General features: G+C 42.8%; 1 protein-coding gene across 4 annotated transcripts in view; it reads left to right on the top strand.

The window, feature by feature from the left end:
* Positions 1-57: 57 nt before the first annotated feature.
* Positions 58-23353, top strand: part of WDPCP (WD repeat containing planar cell polarity effector) — a 253054-nt gene continuing 229758 nt past the window's right edge. For 2 of the 4 annotated variants that reach the window (XM_074949584.1, XM_074949586.1), the window contains exon 1: positions 174-286. Coding sequence is in view for 1 of the 4 variants with exons in the window: in XM_074949587.1 (XP_074805688.1) it covers positions 137-286 (150 nt within the window). In the remaining 3 variants the exon portion in view is untranslated. Of the gene's footprint in view, positions 287-23353 lie in introns of all 4 variants that reach the window. The other 2 variants (XM_074949587.1, XM_074949585.1) reach the window with 2 other exon arrangements.

The following is a 23353-nucleotide window of genomic DNA, read 5'->3' on the forward strand; positions in this document are numbered from 1 at the left end:
ACAGTAGCTCGTAACCAGTCTCTTTCCACCTCCCCGCCAACCGCTGAGGCGCGCCCGCGTGACTGTCGGACACAGGCAAAACGGGGAGCAGCTTCCCCAGTCTCCGCCAGGGGGCGTTACAGCTCGTTTTTTGCGCATGCGCTACAGAAGACACGTGGCCCGTGTTTATCTTTGCGCATGTGCGAGACGAAGAGCCGGGAGGTCGGGAGACGGTGTGTGTGTGTGTGTGTGTGTGTGTGTGCGCGCGCGCGCGTGCAGAGTCAACGCTCCTGTTTCGGGCGAACCGGTGAGTGCGCGCATGCGCAGCCAAAGAGGCGAACGGTTGCATTATGCATTGACCTGTTCGCAAGCGAAAGAGATGAGGTGAGATGGCACGGGTATATGCGCATGCGCACCGAAGTTGTTTCCTTCGTTGCCCAGTGACGAGAGCAGAGCGCGCTGTTGCTAGGACCCGGCGGACGCTGAAACAGTTACAGTTCCGGTCTCGCTCCACTTCCCGCCGTTCCCTGTGAGGTGAACGGGACCCTGGCCAGCGACCCCCCCTCCGGGCGCTCGGCGGGGTGGGCTGCCTGGGCTGAGGGGCGGTTGGGCCCCTGAGGTGGAGGCGGCCTCTGTGGCTTCCCCAGTGTTTGTCACGTGGCTTCACTCTTGCCGCTCCTTTCCGATCGCCAGGGTGTCCGGGGTCTGCCGCTGCCTCGCCTGGGGCCCGGCTGCCCCCCTCCCGCAGTGCAGGCCGGGTGGCCGATGGAGTCGCCTGTGACTGTGGGGCCTATTTCCTATCCTCCGTCCGTTCCCGCCTCCGGGCAGAGTTCCTCTGGGCGGCGTCCACTGACTCCCTTGACGCCTTTGAGGAGCAGTGGGCGCTCTCCGGGGTTCTCTGCTCGGGGTCCCCATCCGGTTCCCTCCATTTGACCCTTTGACCGCACTCCTGTCCCTGTTATTCATTAGTTGTCCCCTGTAATTATTTGGTTTTCCAGGTCTTGTGGACCCCCCCCCCTTTAGGCTGGGGGGGGGGATCCTTGGCACTGCAGGCTGGGCGGAGGGATGTGACTAGCCACGGACTAAAGGGGAGCGAGTGGGGAAGATGTGGGAAGGCCGGGGTATGCAGCACTGCTGAAATCTGAGAAATGAGCCGACGAAAGGCCTGTCTACATGGCACCGCCCCCAGGTCGGGCCTCGGTGCACGCCAAGGTGCTGCTGCGCTGTAGCTCTCCCGTGTGGTCGCAGCCAGCGCGAACCTAGGACCTGGCAGTTGGTGCCCGCAGCGGGCGGGGGATGGATCACTTAGGTGGAGGGGCTAAAATAATTCTACTTCCATCATCTTTTTGTCTCCTACTGAAATGTTACAATTTTGGTGAAACCTAGTAGACACCCTAGTAGACAATTCAGTAGGATTTTTTAGTGACTCTGATCGAGTTTAGAGCCCAATCTCAATTAGCTGAGCAGAGAAAAAAGTAAAAAGAAAGACAAGAAGTACTATAAAGAAATAAAAATATACAATACAATAAAATACCAAAAGGGGGGAAAAAGAAACTGAAGCAAAAAATCCATGATGAAACAACCTTACAGGAGAGAGAAAATATATATAATAGTAAAACAATGAAGAGGCTGGAAATAGGCAAAAATAAGCAAGAATGTAAAGGGTTTTGAAAAAAATTGCAGAAAAATCATAAAAGGGCAAATTTTCAGATAGTATCAATATTTCCTGTAAAAGACTTAGTTGCTATATTCTTAATAGTTACAATTAGTTCTCTTTTTTCCCATAGTTCATTTTATAAGCTCAGTGTGAGAGACTGCATAAGCATAAAAGCTATAGTGGAAATTACCCCAAAATTCTTACTATGAAATAAGAGTCCTGAATTACTTCATTGTATTTCAATGGGCTTTCATTCTGTTCACAGAAGAGAAGCTTCAAGCTGACCTTTAGGAAATTGGTTGCACTTTATATTAAGATTCCATTTATAGTTTATAAAAAAGTTAATAAATGATTAGCAGATGTTTTAATACATAGTTCATCCACTTTACATCAGTCCTTTTAGATTTTTATAGAGTCCAGTAGGTCAATAGGTAGCTTATAATCATTGTTGGTAACCTTTTACAACACATTCCATTGATGTGCTTATTAGCCATTTCTAACACATCTGTAACATGTCTATTACATGCTGATAACATTTATTAATAATCCATTACCCCTTTACAAAACCATTTATAAATGGAACCTTAATATAAAGTATGATCAGAAATGCCTTTTCCTTTTGGAAGTGGGTTTTGTTATTATTAGCGCTGCTAACACCGATGTTTAGTGCCAAGCTCTTAGGTCATTACCCTCTCCCTCTCCTCCGTTCAGCTGTAGGAAAGGGATGAGAACTGAATTTTCTAGTTGCTCTGGTGGGATAAATTAGGTCTTACTAGATTTTCTCCCTCCTCTCACCAATGACTGGGGTAAAGAGAGGTTTGTGCGATCTGGCCAGCTTCCTGTGGAAAGCCCACTGTCAGCACCTTACTACAGTCATTGGTTGGGTGGATGAGGGTGGGAGGACATTTGCAGCATCCCCATGGCAGGGGAGCAATGAGAGAGGACAGTGGAGATTTTGCTCAAAACCATGGAGGGTAGGTATTACCTGTATTACCAGCAGGAGAGTGGGGTGGGGGGAGGTATTTTTTCATGCTTTGTGTGTATAAAAAGATCTTCTACACTTTCCACAGTATGCATCCGATGAAGTGAGCTGTAGCTCACGAAAGCTTATGCTCAAATAAATTGGTTAGTCTCTAAGGTGCCACAAGTACTCCTTTTCTTTTTACTCTTCACATAGTTTATGAAAACTAACATACCAGATAATTTAGTACTATCTAACCACATAAATAGCAATATAATCTTTCTGTCTGATCTTAAGTAGAGTCACATGAATGAATCTTTTAACTGCCAAATTTAGGGTTAGATTGTCCTCAGGTCTCATTTGGCTGTATGGGGGAACGGGAAATGCAGATGTGGAATGGAAAGAGCATGGAGAGTAAGCTTCTGTATGAAAAAAGGAGAAATATCTTTCCCATCCACCCAAGCAAGGGGGAAGCAGGGGAAAACTTGACTATAGTTACAATTTGTTTTTTCTGGTCTGCTCCTGGAGAGGTACTGCTACACACTGCCCCTGACTCAGGGAAGATTGTAAAGTTGGAATCTAGCCCTTTGTTTTGAACAACTGAGGTAATGTGTCACCACAAGCATAGAATTTAGTTATGTAGGAGCCTGTTGACATATCTCAGTCCTATTGGGAGATGTTTTCCTATGGATTGTGCAATATACTTTTAATTATGGACAAACCGTGCAATTTTTTTAGACTGTTGTGATATGTAATCAGATTTGTTTGAAGCAAGGCACTGAATGACTTGGTTATTTAAGGTACCCACTGTATGGTTAGTTTTTGATTCAAAAGCACATGAAGTAGTGTTATAAGATGGCATTATCTTTTACTACCTGTCTGGTACACATGGGCCAGCCTCAGCATAGCAGTCAAGAGAGCTGGAAATACATTGCAGCTAACAGTGAATTTAAATCTCCAGGCGGTGCTTGAATTCACTGTAGAAGACAGCAGAAATTAATTTTGCTAAAGCAAGAAACAATAGGACATTAAGCTACTATGTCAGCCTTAGATATATGCTTCAGAAATTTTGTACTGTTCACCACTATTCAGGTAATCTTTAACTCAAATTGTAGGAAATAGTTGAAATTCCATTGTAACAATATCCAGCAGAGAATATTAAAGTAGCATTAAGTTTCAAATGCCTGAAGCAAAATGCTTTCTCACAACACCCTGGGCACTTGGAGCTCACTAGAACATACAGTATTACAGTTTACTCAGACTAAAATGAAAGCCCAATTTTAATTCTATCTCCAAAAACTTGGTCTACTGCAGGGAAAAATAATTTATTTGAAAATTATTTTTTAATACAGTGCAACTAAACTTAAAAGCTATATCATTTTGTACTACTATTCTAGACTTTTTTGTAATCTGACTCTTTCATTAAGACCTCAGATATACCCCTTAAGGTTTATCTAGATGATTCCATCGCTAATTTAGAAGTTGTAAGGTCTTGAGATCACCCCAGAAGTTTTTCACCATTCTGTGCTATAGCTCATTTCATAAGAAGAAAACTCTGTCTAAATATAGAACTTTTAAAACAAAAAATATAAAAAATATATACATACATGAGAGAAATATACGTAATTGCAAAATGTGGTTTAAAGATTTATCATCATGAGTCTGGGGTGGCTGAATTGGCAAAACCATTAGCCCTGGTCTGCACTATGAGTTTAGGTCGAATTTAGCAGCGTTAGATCGATTTAACCCTGCACTCGTCCACACGATGAAGCCACGGGAAGCGGCACAGGCCGGGGGATGTGCTGGCCGCCCTTCCCGCAGCCCCCATTGGCCTGGAGCGGCGAACTGCAGCCAGTGGGAACTGCAATCGGCTGAACCTGTGGACGCGGCAGGTAAACAAACCGGCCCGGCCCGCCAGGGGGCTTACCCTGGCGAGCCATGTGCCAAAGGTTGCCGATCCCTGGTCTAACATGTTCTTAAAAATCTCCAGTGATGGAGATTCCACAACCTCCCTAGATAATTTGTTCCAATGCTTAACTATCCAAACGGTTACAAAGTTTTTCGTAATGTATACCTAAATCTCCCTTGCTGTAGTTTAACCCCATTACTTCTTGTCCTATCCTCTCTATAAGGAAAACTTTATTACTCTCCTCTTTATAACTACCTTTTATGTACTTGAAGACTGTTTCCATGTCCCCCCTCAATCTTCTCTTCTCCATATTAAACAAACCAATTTTTTTCTATTTTTCCCCATAAGTCAAGTTGTCTAGACCTTTAATAATTTTTGTTGCTCTCCTCTGGACTGTTTCCCCTTAGTCCACAACTTTCTTAAAGTGTGGTACCCAGAACGGGACACAGTACTCCAGTTGAGTCCTTATTAGTGCTGAGTAGGGTGGAAGAATTACTTCTTGTGTATGGCTTACAACACTCCTGCTAATACATCCTGAATGATGTGTGGGGTTTTTTTTGCAACAGTGTTGCACTGTTGACTCATATTTAGCTTGTGATCCACTATGACGAGGGCCCTACCAAATTCACGGTCCATTTTGATAAATTTAATGGTCATAGGATTAAAAAAATCATAAATTTCATGTTTGCAGCTATTTAATTCTGAAATTTCAGGTATTGTAATTGTAGGGGTCCTGACCCAAAAAGGAGTTGTGGGGAGGTCACAAGGTTATTGTAGGGAGGATACTGCTACCCTTACTTCTGCGCTGCTGCTGGTGGCAGCGCTGCCTTCAGAGGTGGGCAGCTGGAGAGCGGCGGCTGCTGGCCGGGGAGCCACCGCCAGCAGCAATACAGAAGAAAGGATGGCATGGTATGCTATTGCCACCCTTACTTCTGTGCTGCTGCCTGCAGAGCTCAGTCAGCAGCTGCCATTCTCCGGCTGCCCAGCTCTGAAGGCTGCGCAGAAGTAAGGGTGGTAATACTGTGACCCGCCCCCCCATAACCTTGTGACCCTCCTGCAACTCCCTTTTGGGTCAGGACCCCCAATTTGAGAAACGCTGGTTTTCCTCCATGAAATCTATATAGTATAGGGTAAAAGCACACAAAAGACCAGATTTCATGGGGGGAGACTAGATTTTACAGTCCGTCATGCTTTTTTCATGGCCATGAATTTGGTAGGGCCCTAACTATGACCCCCAGATCCCTTTCTGCAGTACTCCTTCCTAGGCAGTCATTTCCCATTTTGTATTTGTACAATTGATTATAACTTCCTAAGTGTAGAACTTTGCATTTGTCTTTACTGAATTTCATCCGATTTATTTCAGACCATTTCTCCAGTTTGTCAAAATCATTTTGAATTCTAATTCTATCCTCGAAAGGGCTTGCAACCGCTCCCAGCTTGGAATCTTCCACAAACTTCATACGTGTATTCTCTATGCCATTATCCAAACCATTTATGAAGATACTGAATATAACCCAACCCAGGACAGACCCAATATGCCCTTCCGGCTTGAGTGTTGAACCATTAGTAACTACTCTCTGAGTATGGTTTTCCAACCAGTTGTGCACCCACCTTATAATAGGTTAATCTAGGCTATATTTTCCTAGTTTGTTTATGAGATGGTCATGTGAGACAGTATCAAAAGCCTTACAAATGTCAAGATATGTCACGTCTGCTGCTTCCCCCCATCCAAAAGACTTGTTACCCTGTCAAAGAAGGATATTAGGTTGGTTTGACCTGTTTTGTTCTTGACAAATGCATGTGACTGTTACTTATGTCCTTATTATCTTCTTTGTACTTACAAACTGTTTGATTATTTGCTCATTATCTTTCTGGGTACCGAAGTTAAGCTGGCTGGTTTATAATTCCCTGAGTTGTCCTTGTTCCCCATTTTATAGATAGGTATTATATTTGCCCTTTTCCAGTCCTCTGGGATCTTTCCCATCCTCCAAAATTTCTCAAAGATAATCGCTAATTTCTCAGAGATCTCTTCAGTCAGTTCCTTAAGTTTTCTGGGATGTATTTCTAACTTGTCTAAATAATTTTTAACTTGTTCTTTCCCTATTTTTGTCTCAGATCCAACTTCATTTACACTGATGTTCACTACGCTGATCGTCCAATCACTGCTAACCTTTTTTGTGAAAACTGAAACAAAAAAGGCATTTCACACTTTGGCCATTGTTGCATTTTCTGTTATTGTCTTTCCCACCTCATTGAATGATGGGCATACTCTGTCCTTGGTCTTCCTCTTGCTTCTAAGTATTTGTAAAATGTTTTCTTGCTACTCTTGTCCCCCCTAATTTAATCTTGGTTTGTACCTTGGCCTTTCTGATTTTGTCCCTACATGCCTCTTTTTACATATATTTTTCTTCCTTTGTAATTTGACCTAGTTTCCACTCTTTGTATGACTCTTTTTTGAGTTTCCAATTGTTGAAAGTCTCCTGGTTAAGCTAGTGTAATGTCTTATCATATTTCCTAGCTTTCCTATCCATTGGGATAGTTTACTCTTGTGCCCTTAATAATGTCTCTAAAAAAAACTGCCAACTCTCTGACTCTTTGTTCCCTTAGACTTGCTTCCCATGAGATCTTACCTATCAATGCTCTCAGTTTTCTAAATCTGCCTTCTGAAAGTCCATAGTGTTTATTCTGCTGTTTTCTCTCCTACCATTCCTTAGAATCATGAACTCTGTCGCTATCACGCAAGCTGCCTTCCACCTTCAGATTCTCAGCCAGTTCCTCCCTCTTTGTCAGAATCAAATCTAGAACAGCATCTCCCCATGTCAGTTTCTCCACTTCTGTAATACAAAGTTGTTTCCAGTAAATTCCAAGAACATGTTGGGTAATCTGTACCTTGCTGTCCTATTTTCCCAAAAGATGTCTCGGTAGCTGAAGTCCCCCATCGCCACCAAGTCCTGTGCTTTGAATGATTTTATTAGTTGTTTTAAAAAAAAGCCTCATCCCTCTCTTCTTCCTGGTTAGGTGGTCTATAGTAGACCCTACCATGACATTATGCTTGTTTTTTACCCATTTTATCCTTACACAAAGACTTTCAACAGGCCTGCATTCCACTTCTATCTTGACCTCAATGTAGATATAAACATCTTTGATATACAAGGTAGTACCTCCTTCATTTTCCCCACTGCCTTTCCTTCCTGAGTAAGCTTTACCCTTCTATACCAACACTCCAGTCCTTTGAATTATCCCAGTAAGTCTCTGTGATGTCAATTATATCATAATTGAAATTGGAGATATTGGACCTTATACTTTTGACTAGTACAGGAGTGAATATTGCTTGTTGCAGATGAGACAGTTGTATTCAGAGAAGGGAACAGTTGTCTGGCAATTTAATTTCTTTATTTTAGAAAAGCATCTATGTGTAATATTGCAGGTAGTCCCAGCAGAGAGGGTTTAGTGAGATAAATCCGGGTGAATGGCTTTGATTTGTGATAAACTCCATTTTTTACATGGATCTGCATTTTTATCAGGTGGATATCATTCCTGTGTGTGAATGCATGGGCATGCACAGAGAAGAGGTGATCCAGTGGTTAGGGCACTAGCGTAGGACCCAAGAGACCTGGGTTCAGTTACTGGCTCTGCTACAGACTTCCTGTGTGACTCTGGGCACGTCACTTACACTTTTTGTTCTTCCATTTCCGATCTGTAAAAGTGGGGAAAACAGTATGTTGCTGTATCACAGGGGTGTTGTAGTGATAAATACATTAAAGATTGTGCAGTAGATAGATTCTACATTGATGGGAGGCCTTAGATAAATACATACAAATCTGTGTGTATATTATATATAAACTAACATATTTGCATAGCATAATATAGACAGCCTTTTGAAACAGAACTGGTGCAACTTTATCAACAATTACCAGTAGTTTAACTGTAACACCAGACAGTTTTTGCCAAGTTAATCTCCCTTTTTTCCCTAATAAAACCTATTGTGGCATTGCAGTTGCATTGTGTTATTATGCTATCTCTGCTGGGGGCTCTATTGTTACTCTGGAAGACCCCAGATTGCCTGCCAAGGTCCTATTCACATGCTCTGAATAACCCTGTAGCTTGTTCTGCGAGCTAGTTACCATTTGAGGCCCTTTAAAAGATGACAGGTTCACTGTCCTCACGATAGCCAGTCTCATGCAAAGTTGAGCCATCATTCAGTTGTGTTCCCAAACCATTATAATCAATAGTGAGGCCTTATCTTGCCGATGTTATTCCCCTTAAGTGTGCACAGCTGGGAAGTAAATTCACTTAATCCATCTATTCCACTGAATTCACCCCCTTGTGAGCAAAGCAAACCCACCAAAGGGTGCTGTTTGCTTTCAAATTGGTTTAAAACTTTGGTAACAACTAACAAGTGACATTTTCTCTTAGGGAACATTCTACCTTTTCGGGGGGGTGGGGTGGAAGCAGCCTTTTTTTAGAATTTACTTTTTGAGTCTCTTTGCACTGACAAGGCTAAAGACTAAATTCTTTGGGTTGACCCCATTGTTTTCAGCGTCACAATAGATGGTACAGCATGGTAGTATACTTCCTAAGGCTTTCTGAGTTCATAGTCCTGGGCATACCCATTGTAAAGAATGTCTGTAAAATGAATATTTGTTACATTAACAGTTTTGTTTGTAATTTATTTATCATTGTTGTAAAAAGTTTGGCTGATTAAATTACGTTATTATTTTGACAATTGTTTATAGTTAATTCTTCTGTAATTTAGTATTTGGAGAATATAAAGACAGGATAAATTAGGATGTCTAGTAAGGAAAATTAAAATGATACCATACATAATATACATATTTTCAGATTAATGAGCTTTGAGGCACTTCAGCCTTTTTCAAATATTTGTTATAATGTAAAATATTTGTATATATTTGTATACAAGTAGTAGTAAGAGATTCTTGTTTTATAGACTGAGTCAAATGACATACATTTTTTATTAGCTAATTACAGGGTCACTACATTAGTTGTACAAAAAAGCATAAAATATTATCCCAAAAGCTTCAGTGAACATTTACAAAGTTAAATTTTACTTTTAAGTAGTAAGTAAATTAAACAAAAGCTTACTCTTTCAGGCCTCACAGGATAAAATAAATGATGCATTAGTCTTTAGATGATGAGAATATTTATCTATCAATTTTGCTGTAGATTTTTTTTCTAGATTCATTAATATTTAATGATGCATTACTACTTAGAAAAGTGGATGTTGACATAGCAAACAAATATATTAATGCAGATAGTAGGATTGCCAATCACATTAAAGTAATTCAATATAAAAACTTTTTTGGGGGTAAGCTAGATGTATCTTTGTGGTAGCATGTTTCATCAAGCAAAAATGTGAACTAAGGGTGATCCTTCAAGTCTTCCACATGCAAATTCCCATTTATTTTAGTGACAGGTTTCAGAGTAACAGCCGTGTTAGTCTGTATTCGTAAAAAGAAAAAAGAAAAGGAGTACTTGTGGCACCTTAGAGACTAACCAGTTTATTTGAGCATGAGCTTTCGTGAGCTACAGCTCAGGGGAAATTCTACAGGCAGGGATCTTACAGGATTGGCCTTGTGTACTGTGCAAATGAATCCAGTGTTACTTCTCTGATTTGTAGTTAATGAAATTTTGAAAGACTATGAGGCAAGTATTAAGGACATAAGAATGGCCATACTGGGTCAGACCAAAGGTCCATCCAGCCCAGTATCCTGTCTACCGACAGGGGCCAATGCCAAGTGCCCCAGAAGGAGTGAACCTAACAGGTAATGATCAAGAGAGATCTCTCCTGCCATCCATCTCCACCCTCTGACAAACAGAGGCTAGGGACACCATTCCTTACCCATCCTGGCTAATAGCCATTAATGGACTTAACCTCCATGAATTTATCTAGTTCTCTTTTAAACCCTGTTATAGTCCTAGCCTTCACAACCTCTGCAGGCAAGGAGTTCCACAGGTTGACCATGCGCTGTGTGAAAAAGAACTTCCTTTTATTTGTTTTAAACCTGCTACCCATTAATTTCAGTTGGTGGCCCCTAGTTCTTATATTATGGGAACAAGTAAATAACTTTTCCGTATTCACTTTCTCCACACCACTCATGATTTTATATACCTCTATCATATCCCCCCTTAGTCTCCTCTTTTTCAAGATGAAAAGTCCAGTCTCTTTAATCTCTCCTCATATGGGACCCTAATCATTTTAGTTGCCTTTCTCTGAACCTTTTTAATGCCAGTATATCTTTTTTGAGATGAGGAGACCACATCTGTACGCAGTATTCAAGATGTGGGCATACCATGGATTTATATAAGGGCAATAAGATATTCTCCATCTTATTCTCTATCTCTTTTTTAATGATTCCTAACATCCTGTTTGCTTTTTTGACTGATGCTGCACACTGCGCGGACGTCTTCAGAGAACTATCCACGATGACTCCAAGATCTCTTTCCTGATTAGTTGTAGCTAAGTTAGCCCCCATCATATTGTATGTATAGTTGGGGTTATTTTTTCCAATGTGCATTATTTTACATTTATCCACATTAAATTTAATTTGTCATTTTGTTGCCCAATCACTTAGTTTTGTGAGATCTTTTTGAAGTTCTTCACAGTCTGCTTTGGTCTTAATTATCTTGAGCAGTTTAGTATTGTCTGCAAACTTTGCCACCTCACTATTTACCCCTTTCTCCAGATCATTTATGAATAAGTTGAATAGGATTGGTCCTAGGACTGACCCTTGGGGAACACCACTAGTTACCCCTCTCCATTCTGAAAATGTACCATTTATTCCTACCCTTTGTTCCCTGTCTTTTAACCAGTTCAAATTAAATATTTGAATATTTCAAAATGTAAATCAGAGTAATTGTACTACATAAAGATGTACTCAGTTTTGTTACCTGCAGTGAAAACTTTACTTGAAAATAGAAAGTATCAATAAGGGCATAAAAGCTATGAGATTGGGTATTCTGCAGTCTGTTGCATCACAATTCATTAATGAATAACCAGAACAAGATTATAGAGTTCTCCTTCGAGTGATTCTCCATGTGCACATTCCACTTTTATGGTGTGCATGCACTCCATATACCCAAGTAGGACTTGAGTGTCCTTGTACCCCACACCAAGGGCATAAAGAGATGGACTGGGCCAACTGCCACTCAGTTACACTCACTGCCTCTTGGCTTCAAGACAGAGCTGTTTGCTGTTTGTTGCTTAATTTGTTACTTGTTCCCACCATAAGTTAAAGCTGTATAAGGTGGGGTGTGACATCATCAAAGGGCCTCACTCCCCACAAAGAGAGAACTACTGGAAACCCCAGAAGAACAAAGACTGAATTGGGGGAAGTGCTGGTCCTAGGCTAAAAGGATTTCTAGCTTGTGTATGGAAACCTGGTGGACTGCTTGTATCATCAGCCAGGGTGAGAAACTGCTAATTCATATCCAATCTTTCTGGTATCTTTGGCTTAGTTTGTGGTTTTGTTTATTTACTAGGTAATCTGCTTTGATGTGTTTGCTGTCACTTATAATCACTTAAAATCTATCTTTTGTAGTTAATAAACCTTGTTTTTTGCTTTATCTAAATCAGCGTGCCCTTAAGTGAAGTGTCTGGGAAAAATCTCAGCTTGGTTAACACAAGTTTGTTGCATATTCCTCTCCACGTTGGGGGGGGGGAGGACGAACTATTTATGAGCTTACATTTCAAAGATCCCTGTGCAGTGCAAGAGGGTATAATTTTGGGTTTATACTCTAGTGGGGGGTGCATGTCTGGGGAGCTGGGGGTTATCTTGGCTGTAGCCTCTCTATTGTTGATTCATGCAATGGCTGGCCAAAGCCTGCATGTAACTGCAGCTAGGTGTGTCCCTGCCTGTGTGAATGCTGGTGAAAGTGTAGCACCGGGAATGGTCCACAGTTTGTCACAGCAGCACTAGGGTGACCAGACAGCAAGTGTGAAAAATCGGGACGGGGGTGGGGGATAATAAGAGCCTATATAAGAAAAAGACCCAAAAATCGGGACTGTCCCTATAAAATCAGGACATCTGGTCACCCTAAGCAGCAGCTGAGAGGAAGCCCAGGCTGGTGAGTCAAAGGGGTCAATGGAACCTCAGCTTAAAGTGGCACCCCAGGGGGAACCCGTCATGCCCAGCATAGACTAAGAAAGATCAACACCTTCATACGCAAGTTGAAGTGCAGGATGGTCATGCTTGCTTCGATAATTCTCTCCCAGGGACTGGTTCACATGTCTTGACTTCCAAAATAAGTAGTTCCATATCTCAATAATACCACGCATCTCACAGGAATTATCAAAGGTTTGTGGTAGCCCATGAGCACTTTCAATATAGAGTTCTACCGGCAGCATTCTTTGGAAGACTGGCTAATTTGACGAAGGCCTCATTAAGTGTTGGATGCCATTCGTTATATTCTCAGTCTCTTCTAGAATCTGAACCTGAAAGTCAGCATGCAAAAATCCAACTTGTCTTCTGTTTCAAAACTCGAGTTTATTAGGTTTAGTTCTGGACTCCACCAGGTTGATGGCTTTTCTGTCTCACAACAGGTTCAAGAACATGGCTACCCTAATAACTGAATGAGAGTCAAATCCAAATGTGGTAAGGTATAGAGACCCCACATGGATAGGATGGGACCAGAGAGGCCCTGGCAGCAGGGGTAGCCCGGCACTGTCAATCATGCATGATAGGGAAGAGGCCTTTTAAAGGGAGGAAGCTGCAGTCAGCAGGGGGGTGGAGGTGGGAATAAGGATTGCCTTAAGCAGCAGACTGCAGGAGCAACTCCTGAAGCTGTGGAGGGAACTCCTAGGCAGGAAACCTTCACCCCAACCCTGAAGAGAGTACAGTGGACTCCTAGGGTAAGACAAACAGGCTCAGCCTGACTCAGAGACCCAGCCAGAGCGATTTCCCCAAACCCATTGCACTGGGGCTGGATCATTGGCAGCACTAGAGACTTGCCACTCTCCCCCACTCCTTTAGTGGGACCACAGGGAGGGAGTGTTCCTGAATGTTTGGGAGTTTGTGACTTTCATTTTGATCCCCCCATCTGGAGAGACTTAAGGAGGCCCACAAAGGCCAGAACCCACCTTACAAATAGTGGGGAAGTGGAGCCCAGGTTGTGACCACCCAGGTTCCCCCACCCTCTGAGGTAGGTATCACCCAGGACTCTGTTACACCAAACATCACCCTGGAGAGCTTGTCTGAAATCCCTTCATCTCTTGGCTACTGGATGGATGCTCAATGTAGAGAATTCATGCTCCTAGCCTGTTCAGAATACTTTCTTAAACAGTAGGAATGATTCTATGAGACAGACTTATCTGGTGAAAGGGCCAGGCTTTTCTTCCTAGTGTCTTCAAAGGTCTGACACTTCAAGAAACTTCTGTGTCTGATATTTTGGAATACCTACTTGATTTGAAACATCAGAACCTGTCGCTTAGCTCAGTCAGGGTTCACTTGACTGCTATTTCTGCAGACCACCCACCAGTGGATGAACAAAGTTTTTTCGCACCCAACTGTGGTCAGGTTTTGAAGGGTCTCATCAAGGTGTTTCCACTGGTTAAAGAAACGATTTCTCTTTGAGACCTCAACTTTGTTCTCTCAGCTCTAAGCAGCCCACTGTTCGAGCCTATGGCAACATGTTCTTTATTAGACTTAACAACTAAAAACGATGATTTCATACACATCACCTCTGGAAGAAGGGTAAGAGAAATCCAAGTTTTGATGGCAGACCCTCCTTATACTGTCTTCTATCTGGAAGTGTCATTGACGACATATCCTAAATTTGTGCTGAAAGTAATCACAGAATTTCATCTGAACCAGCAGATTCATTTACCTAGCTTTGTCCCTAAGCCACATGCTTCTAAAGTGGAGGCTGTGCTCCATACCCTTGGAGTCAGAAGTGCTCTGGTATTTTATTTGCAAAGGCTGAAATTAAGGCTGACAAGCGATTAAAAAAATTAAACGCGATTAATCGTGCGATTAAAAAAAATTGTGATTAATCGCTCTGTTAAACAATGAGAATACCATTTATTTAAATATTTTCAGTTGTTTTCTACTTTTTCAAATATATTGATTTCAGTTACAACACAGAATACAAAGTGCACAGTGCTCACTTTATATTTATTTTTTATTACAAATATTTGCACTGTAAAAAAGAAAAGAATATTTTTCAATTCACCTAATACAAGTACTGTAGTGCAATCACTTTATCATGAAAGTTCAACTTACAAATGTAGAATTATGTACAAAAAAACCTGCACTCAAAAATAATAAAACTTTAGAGGCTACAAGTCCACTCAGTCCTACTTCATGTTCAGCAAATTGCTCAGACAAACAAGTTTGTTTACATTTCCAGGAGACGCTGCTGACTGCTTCTTATTTACAATGTCACCTGAAAGAACGGGCATTCGCATAGCACTGTTGTAGCTGGTGTCGCAAGATAGTTACATGCTGGATGTGGTGAAGATTCATATGTCCCTTCATGCTTCACCCACCATTCCAGAATACATGCTGATGAAGGGTTCTGCTCAATAACAATCCAAAGCAGTGCAGACTGACGTGCGTTCATTTTCATCATCTGAGTCAGATGCCACCAACAAAAGGTTGATTTTCTTTTTTGGTGGTTCAGGTTCTGTAGTTTCTGCACTGGAGTGTTGCTCTTTTAAGACTTCTGAAAACATGCTCCACACCTCGTCCCTCTCAGATTTTGGAAGGCACTTCAGATTCTTAAATCTTGGGTCAAGTGCTATAGCTTTCTTTAGAAATCTCACATTGGTACCTTCTTTGCATTTTGTCAGATCTGCAGTGAAAGTGTTCTTAAATTGAACAACATGTGCTGGGTCATCATCTGAGACTGCCATAACATGAAATATATGGCAGAATGCAGGTAAAACAGAGCAGGAGACATACAATTCTCCCCCAATGAGTTCAGTCACAAATTTAATTAACACATTATTTTTTTAACAAATGTCATTGGCTTGGAAGCATTTTCCTCTGGTGTGGTAGCCGAAGCATGAAGGAGCATGCGAATGTTTAACATATCTGGCACGTAAATACCTAGCAAGGCCAGCTACAACAGTGCCATGCGAACACCTGTTCTCATTTTCAGGTGACATTGTAAATAAGAAGCGGGCAGCATTATCTCCCGTAAATGTAAACAAACTTGTTTGTCTTAGTGATTGGCTGAACAAGAATTAGGACTGAGTGGACTTGTAGGCGCTAAAGTTTTATATTGTTTTGTTTTTGAGTGCAGTTATGTAGCAAAAAAAAATCTACATTTGTAAGTTGCACTTTCACGATAGAGATTGCACTACAGTAGCTGTACGAGTATTGAAAAATAGAATCGAAAAATACTATTGCTTTTGTTTATCATTTTTACTGTGCAAATATTTGTAATAAAATAATATAAAGTGAGCACTGTACACTTTGTATTCTGTGTTTGTAAATTGAAATCAAATATTTGAAAATGTAGAAAAAACATCCAAAATATTTAATAAATTTCAATTGGTATTCTATGGTTTAACAGTGCGATTAAAACTGTGATTAATCGCAATTATGTTTTTTAATTGCGATTAATTTTTTTGAGTTACTTGCGTGAGTTAACTGCGATTAATCAACATCCCTAATGGAAATATGTAAAGCCACCTGGGGATCTCTCCATGTATTGATACAGAATTACACAATCATTAAAGCCTCCAGCTCAGATGCTGCATTTGGAAAGGCTGTGTTACAATCCCTGTTTTCTTAAGGCTCTGGACTCCCACCTGCCATTGGTCCTGTGAGTAGAATGTGCATATGGACAGTCACTCGGACGAAAAAGGAAAGTTACTTAACTGTAGATAACACCTGTTGATGATTCTGGAATCATCTGTCCAAATATTCGCTGTTCCTTTCATTTCACTTTTGCCTTCCACAAATCTGTAGGTAAAGCAAAATCTCAAGCTTTTCCTCTGTAACTGAAGGCTGAACAAGTCCCCCAGTTAAATATATTACAGCAGGAATTTTAAAGCCTTACCTCCTCCTCTGGGAAGGGAAAAATGTGAGCATGCAAAATTCTGATGGTCACTGGCAGCGTGATTATGTTGCTAACATCCCTTTCTTGTCAGACAGACAAAGGAGTAATTTATTGGGGTAATTAAAGATAGTTGCTTTTAATTGCAGAAAATTAATCTAGTTGGTTTTTATTTCCAGATCACAAGACAGATTTATGTTTGTGACCACATCCAACATTTTATTGGCAGAATCCCCAAAGAAACCAAATGATACAGTATAACAAGTGGTTTATACTGTACAGTTTATACAGTGGCTTATACTGTAAGACCACATGAGAGACCAACTCTATAAATATTTGTTATTTGAATAATGTGACTTGAAGGTAAATAGTTACAGGTGTCTTTTAAAAAGTTTGAAAAAAATAAATACATAAAATAATGCGAAATATTTGGCCTATGCTCATTTATGTTTTTGTTTTTACTTCTGTAGAACGGGATGTAATTTTGTTGGGGGTCTCCAGAACCTGTAACAGTTCTATGTGTAGAGGTAGTTAGATCTTGAGAGAAAAGATGGTTGTTATTTATGGTACAGTTCTTTGTGAAAATGCAATATATCAATAAAAGTTTGTTTCCTACTTGAGTCTCTCTGCTTTGAGCAGGGGGTTGGACTAGATGACCTCCTGAGGTCCCTTCCAACCCTGATATTCTATGATTCTATGACTAGGTAACTTGTTAGGTGCAGAGCTTCTGCATGCAGAATATGTTCATAATCACAAATAAGAATATTACATAGTGTTTCTAATTTGACAGAATAACTTTTAAATTATGCTGGTCTGCAAAAATTAGTCCTTTAGGCTAAATCTCACCAAGATCTTTCCAATAAACTTAATTTGAAGTTTCTAGGGTAGAGCATTTTTTTAAAGTAAAATGTGACAAAAATTGTTCATAAACTTTTGAAAACATAATTAATGCTTATTTTTTTCTAAGTCCCGTATCTCATAAATGGCTTGTTCAGGTTTCCTCATATTTGGACAAAGATTTGTCTGTTGACCACAGAGCGCGCAAAATTTGAAGGGGAATGAACCCTTTCTGCAGATTTTAGAAGGATGGCCAAAATCAGTTTTACAATGGAAAGCTGCCTCAATCCTAACTATAGAGAAATTACTCCTCTTTATAATGACTTCAGCAAGTGCCTTTAGACATATTACAGAACACAGCCATCTGGAGCTTACTTTCTGTCATTTGACTTGCAAAAATAAAGAGGAATATTTGAAAAATGGTGTTAATGATCTCAGATTATTTTCAACATTAAAATCTTTATCCCTGTTTCTTTCTTGTACTGTGTATGTAAATTGTTAGAGCTATTTACTCACCAAATTTAATGTCCTGCCAAAGAGTCTTAGAATAGTTACTCTTTGCTGTTGGTATTTGTAATTCTGCATTAATGACGCATCTAAAATATTGTATCTGTAGGGAAGATTTAATAAATCATAATCTATATGAAGATATCAGTAGAATGCCTCTGTTTCTACCCACGAACTAGCACGGAGTTTGGATCAGCAAGATAGAAATCAGGTTGTTTCTGGTGTAGACATAAATTTTATTATTATAATCCTGTTCTAAACTGGCTAACTTTTCAGTCACTATTAAGAGACAGCAGTTCAGTGTTTCTATCTGGAAATTCTGTCTTAATCAAATTTTTTGAATATACACACGGTCATGTTCACCTTTTAGGATAGCATTGTGTCTGCTCACATGGGCTCCATAATGTAGATGCCAGTGATTCTGTTGTGCAGGCAGTTGGAGTAACTCTTCATCACAAATCTTTTCCTTTGTCCTTTTATGCAGTGTTTGTCTTGTATGTAGAGGTTCACGATGCAGAGCGTACTATGCTTTTCCCTTCTGGACTGACTAGTATAAATGAAGAAAGGCTTTTCCTGTTATTGACTTTGGTATCCTCAATTTGCTAAAGAGTATGGACCATACAGTATATACATGATTGTTACAATGTAACAGGGTTGAAAACTCACCGGTATGGCGCCTCCTGCTGGTCGTCTTGAGAATTAGCTCTTCAACTTCGGAGTGCCCTCTGCTAGCCAGTGTCTCGCCTGCCTCAGGCCCTGTGTCTCTCCCAGACCCCAGTGCTCCTTTACCTTGGGGTTCTGCCCCAGCAATACCCCTATACTCTGGGTCTCCCCTCCCAGGGGAACCCCCAACCCTCTATCCCCACCTTGTCTCAGTAGCTACTGCCAGTCATCATCTAGCCCCCTTTCACTGGGGCAGACTGCAGTCTGTAATGGCCACTCATCATTGGCAAGGGGTTAGGACCTGCTGCCTTTGCCTATCCCCGTGCTGCCCCTCTGCAGCCCTAGTATCTTTTGGCCTTAAACTAGGCCTGCAGCCTGGGGGTTTACCAGGCTGGAGCTCCCCAGTTCCCTTTGCCCTTCCCTAGGACTGCTCTGCTTCAGGTACCCCGCTCCCAGGCAGCTAGCCCTTCCCACTCCAGGGATAGAGTGAGACTTCTCTGTCTCCTGGCTCCACAGCCCTTTTATCCAGGCCAGATGTGGCCTGATTAAGCCAGCCACACCTGGGGCCAGCTACCTTGCCAGCCCCCCTCAGTTGCTCTTAATCCCTTTTACCTTGGAGTGGGGCAGTCGCCCCACTACATACGGATATTTAGATATATAAGAGAGGCTGAGGATCACAAACAGCACCGTGCAGCCTGAACAACAGCTGTACTATCAAATGGGTGATGCCAAATACCCAATGGTGTTTCTAATACAGGGGTGAGCAAAATATGGGCCGCGGGCCGGATCTGGCCTGTCTGTCTGGCCTGCCAGGCTCTTTGGCTGCCCCCTTGCGATCTCCAGGTCGCTAAAAGTCCGATGGTGCAGCAGGGCGCTCAGGCAGGCTGCCTGCCTACTGTGGCCCCATGCCCAATCCCAGAAGCAGCTGGCTGCTGTTGGCATGTCTCTGTGCGTCCCTGGCGGAGGGGCCAGCGGGTCTCCGCACCGTCCTCACAGCTCCCATTGGCTGGAAACCAGCCAGTGGGAGCTGCGGGGGCGGTGCTTGCGGGCACCAGCAGTGCACAGAGACCCGCTGCTCCCCTCCCTCAAGGCGCGCACAGAGACATGCCACAATGCCAGCAGCCGGCCGCTTCTGGGAGCGGCGTGGGGACATGGCATGCAGGCAGCCTGCCTGAGTGCCCCGCTGCGCCACCGGCCGGGTGCCACCTGTGGTAAATGCCTCCGGCCAGAGCATGTATCTTGGACCCCGTGCCGCACTCCAACCCCCTTTACGAGGTCAGAACCCCCTCCTGCACCCAAACTCCCTCCCAAAGCCCACACCCCTCACCCTCTCCTGCACCCCTACACTCTGCACCAGCTCGGAGCTCCCTGCTGCACCCAAACTCCCTCCCAGACCCCGCCCCCTCCATTAATATAATAGAAATGTGAGGTCCGTGACAACTTACCAAAATTCGTGGAGTGTCCCCCCTGCAAAAATTATTTCCCACCCCTGTTCTAATACATAATATACATAGGAGTCAGTTGTTTATAGATCTGGGCAACCAAAAGTAGCTCATTCCTTGGTACGAACATTGAAGTGTGGTGGTATTCTTCACCAGTGATGATTCTACCTCATTCACATGTCAGATTCATGATCCTGTTTATCTAGGGTGTCATCTTTGTAGTGATCCTAGAATGATGTAGCACATAGTGCCACCCAGTCTGTGATGGAGTATATCCTTCTGACTTTTGTAATTTGGCTTCTGATGCCTGATTGAGTAAGGGAATAAAACCCTTCAACATCTTGAAATGTCTGCAGCATGGTTATATCTTATAGTAGCATTAGTATTTTGCAGTAGGAGACACTGGAAAGAGCCTGCATCAGCCTTTAGGTGATGGAAGAAATGGCTAGAACAAGTGGTTCTTGATTAGGTATGTACCTTAGACCGAAGACTGGAGTCCAGGGAAGTTTATCCAGCTGGACAAATATTTCTAAGGGCACTTCTTTATCGGCACTGCAGGAGGCACAAATTAATTGGACACACAGTAATGGGTTATCAAAAGGTAAATTCATGTACCCCATATACTTGATGTGAAAGTTGGAAGATAGGGGAAACTTCATTGTGCTGCCACTGCTTGGTTAATCAGAATGTTATTGGTGCATGGGCTAATTGTTTGTTCATGGCTATCTCACTTCAGAGTGACAAAATCTTTAGGGGGAAAAGTGTTTTGTCCTGAGCATGCTGTCTTACATAAATAAAGACTGACTTCAGGCATACTCATTGATCTGGCAAGATCTAGTATACTGTACTTTATTTTGCTTTTTTGTTCTGTTGCCTGATATCTTGAGGTTTGTAGAGTCCTGCAACAGTAATTCCCATTTAGTTTCTGGACTGTCTCCTTGAACTCCAGACTAGGAGAATTCTGTAAATTCATGTACATTTTTAAAGATAAGGATGTCAGCAGTAGCTTCATTCTTTAATTGAGGGAACAACTAGAGGGGTTCTCACAACAAATTTGTGGGCCAAATCTGCAACTCTCAGTGGTGGCCACACTGACACTTTTCCCTAAAATACTTAATTAATTTTAGGAAAAACAATTAAATATGCATAGATGCACATCCAAATCATTGTAATTTATATTTGTAGGGGGTTTTGTCAGACTCAATAATAAAAATAATGCTGACTCCCCTTTGGAGAGTGATATTTGTATGTTTGTTAATATCACAGCACACTTAGTAGCTAGCTGGGAGGCTATGAAAAGTGTTAAGTGATATTAACAAACATACAAGTATCACTTTTCACAGATAGCTAGTAAGTCTGCTGTGAAAAGTGACACTTGCATATTTGTTAATATAACTTTTCTCAGCAAGCCCCAGGACCCATTAAGCCCTGTATTGGGAGGCGGAAGGGGGAGGCAGCAGGGACCAGAGGTGATGCTGGGATGCATGCGGGCCTGGGTGAGGCAGTGGGGGCCCAGGAAAATGGGGGAGGGAGGAATGGATGCGGGGCCGAAGCCATTAGGTCAGCACCCGGGGCCAGTGCCTGCCACTGCACGGCTAGAGCCTGGAGCTGAGTGCTGGAGCCCAGGGCTACGTGGCTGGAGCCAGGAGTCTGCGCCCACCACTGCTTGACTGGAGCCAGCACTCGCTGCTGCAGGGCCAGGGCCAGGGGTTGGCACCCGGGGCCAGCTCCCGCCACCACGTGGTCAGAGCCCGGGAACAGAGCTGTGGGTTGGTACCTGCTGCCGTGCAGCTGAGGCAGGGGATCAGTGCCAGGGGCTGCGAGGCCGGAGCTGTGGGTCGGCGCCTGCTGCCGTGCAGCTTGTGCTGGGCATGGCCAGAACTGAGGGCCAGAGGCCGACCAAAGCTCCACAGCCGAAGCCGGGGGTCAGCACCGGCTGCCCCGCGACCAGAGCCAGGGATTGGTGACCAAAGCCTCACAGTTGGAACCCACTGCCGTGCAGCTGGGTGCCATCGGCACCTGAGGCCAGCACCCGCTGCTGTGCGGTTGGAGCTTGGGGGCCAGCACCGCCACGCAGCTGGAACAGGGCCCAGAGGCTGAAGCCCCGCAGCTGGAAGCCAGGGCTGCATGGCCGGAGCCGGGGTGGGGGGTTAGTACCCACTGCCCCACGGTCGGAGCCTGGGGCCACACGGCCAAGCTTCTGAAGTCCCGCTGCTGGAGCCTGCTGCCTAAACCCCCTCCCCTCAAGGTGGGTCACCTCGCTCCTGCAGGGTTGTGCCCCACCTCTCTCCAGAGGCAGGGCAGGGCAGCACATCCAGGAGCAACAAGGAAGGAGTGGGAGGGGCCAATTCTTTGCCCCCCCACGTCACTGCCCAGGAGGCTGCAGTGACTGCACAAAACCCCCCTGGTGGCTGCATGTGGCCACATTTGAGAAACGTTGAACTAGATGATGAAAGGAGCTTTAGACCACTGGTTGACTGTGGTTAAAGTCTGATCTACAATGCAAATTGGAAAATTGAGAAGTTTGGATATGCCATCCAGGTTGGGTGTTTGTCATTGCCACACATTGAATCTGAAGACTTAGGCCTGGTCTACACAACATCATTAGGTCAACATAAGGCAACTTAGATCGACCTAATTATATCAGTGTACACACAATAGACTTGCTCTTGCCGATGTAAGTGCCCCACTACCCCGACATAATAACTCCACCTCCATGAGAGGGCTTATGTTGGTGTACTTAGGGTGACGTAGTGACCCTGTAGAAACTGCATTACTTACTTCTGTTGGCTGTGATTCTTGTCAATTTCACGGTGCTACTGATTACATATGAGTGAATGCCCTTTAAGGGCTCCTTAGACATAAGATTGTCAGAACCTGGAAGAGGAAGAGGGGTCATTGGCAGTCTCTTTTCTCCCCAGGAATGAAAATGGAATTTTGTCTATTTTTCAAGGTAATTTTGAAAAGCAACATATAATTCTCTATTTGTATAGTTTTTCCATTTGGGCTGGAGCGTTCACCCCTAAGTATCTCATCAATTTCCTTGCACATTTAAATTTAAAAGCTATTCTAACTGCATTTTCTCTGCCTGTGGTAGTTCTATCCCTATGGCCTCTGATTTCTTATAATTTGTGTTAAATCCAGACATTTTGCCTGAGAGCTCAATTTCTTTACTATGGACAGGAGTGAAAGCCTTAGGTTTCTTACTCTAATTAGCACATATAGATTTTTAAAAAGCTTATATGACAATGTATCTTCTATAAATTCATATGGGCCAAATGCTCAACTGGTGTAAATTGGCAAAACTCCATTGGCTTCAGTAGAGCAATTGGCAAAGCTCCATAGACTTCGGTGGAGCGAGTATCTGGCCTACTCTT

This window comes from Natator depressus, chromosome 3, assembly GCF_965152275.1.
Source record: "Natator depressus isolate rNatDep1 chromosome 3, rNatDep2.hap1, whole genome shotgun sequence".
NCBI classification, from domain to species: domain Eukaryota; kingdom Metazoa; phylum Chordata; order Testudines; family Cheloniidae; genus Natator; species Natator depressus.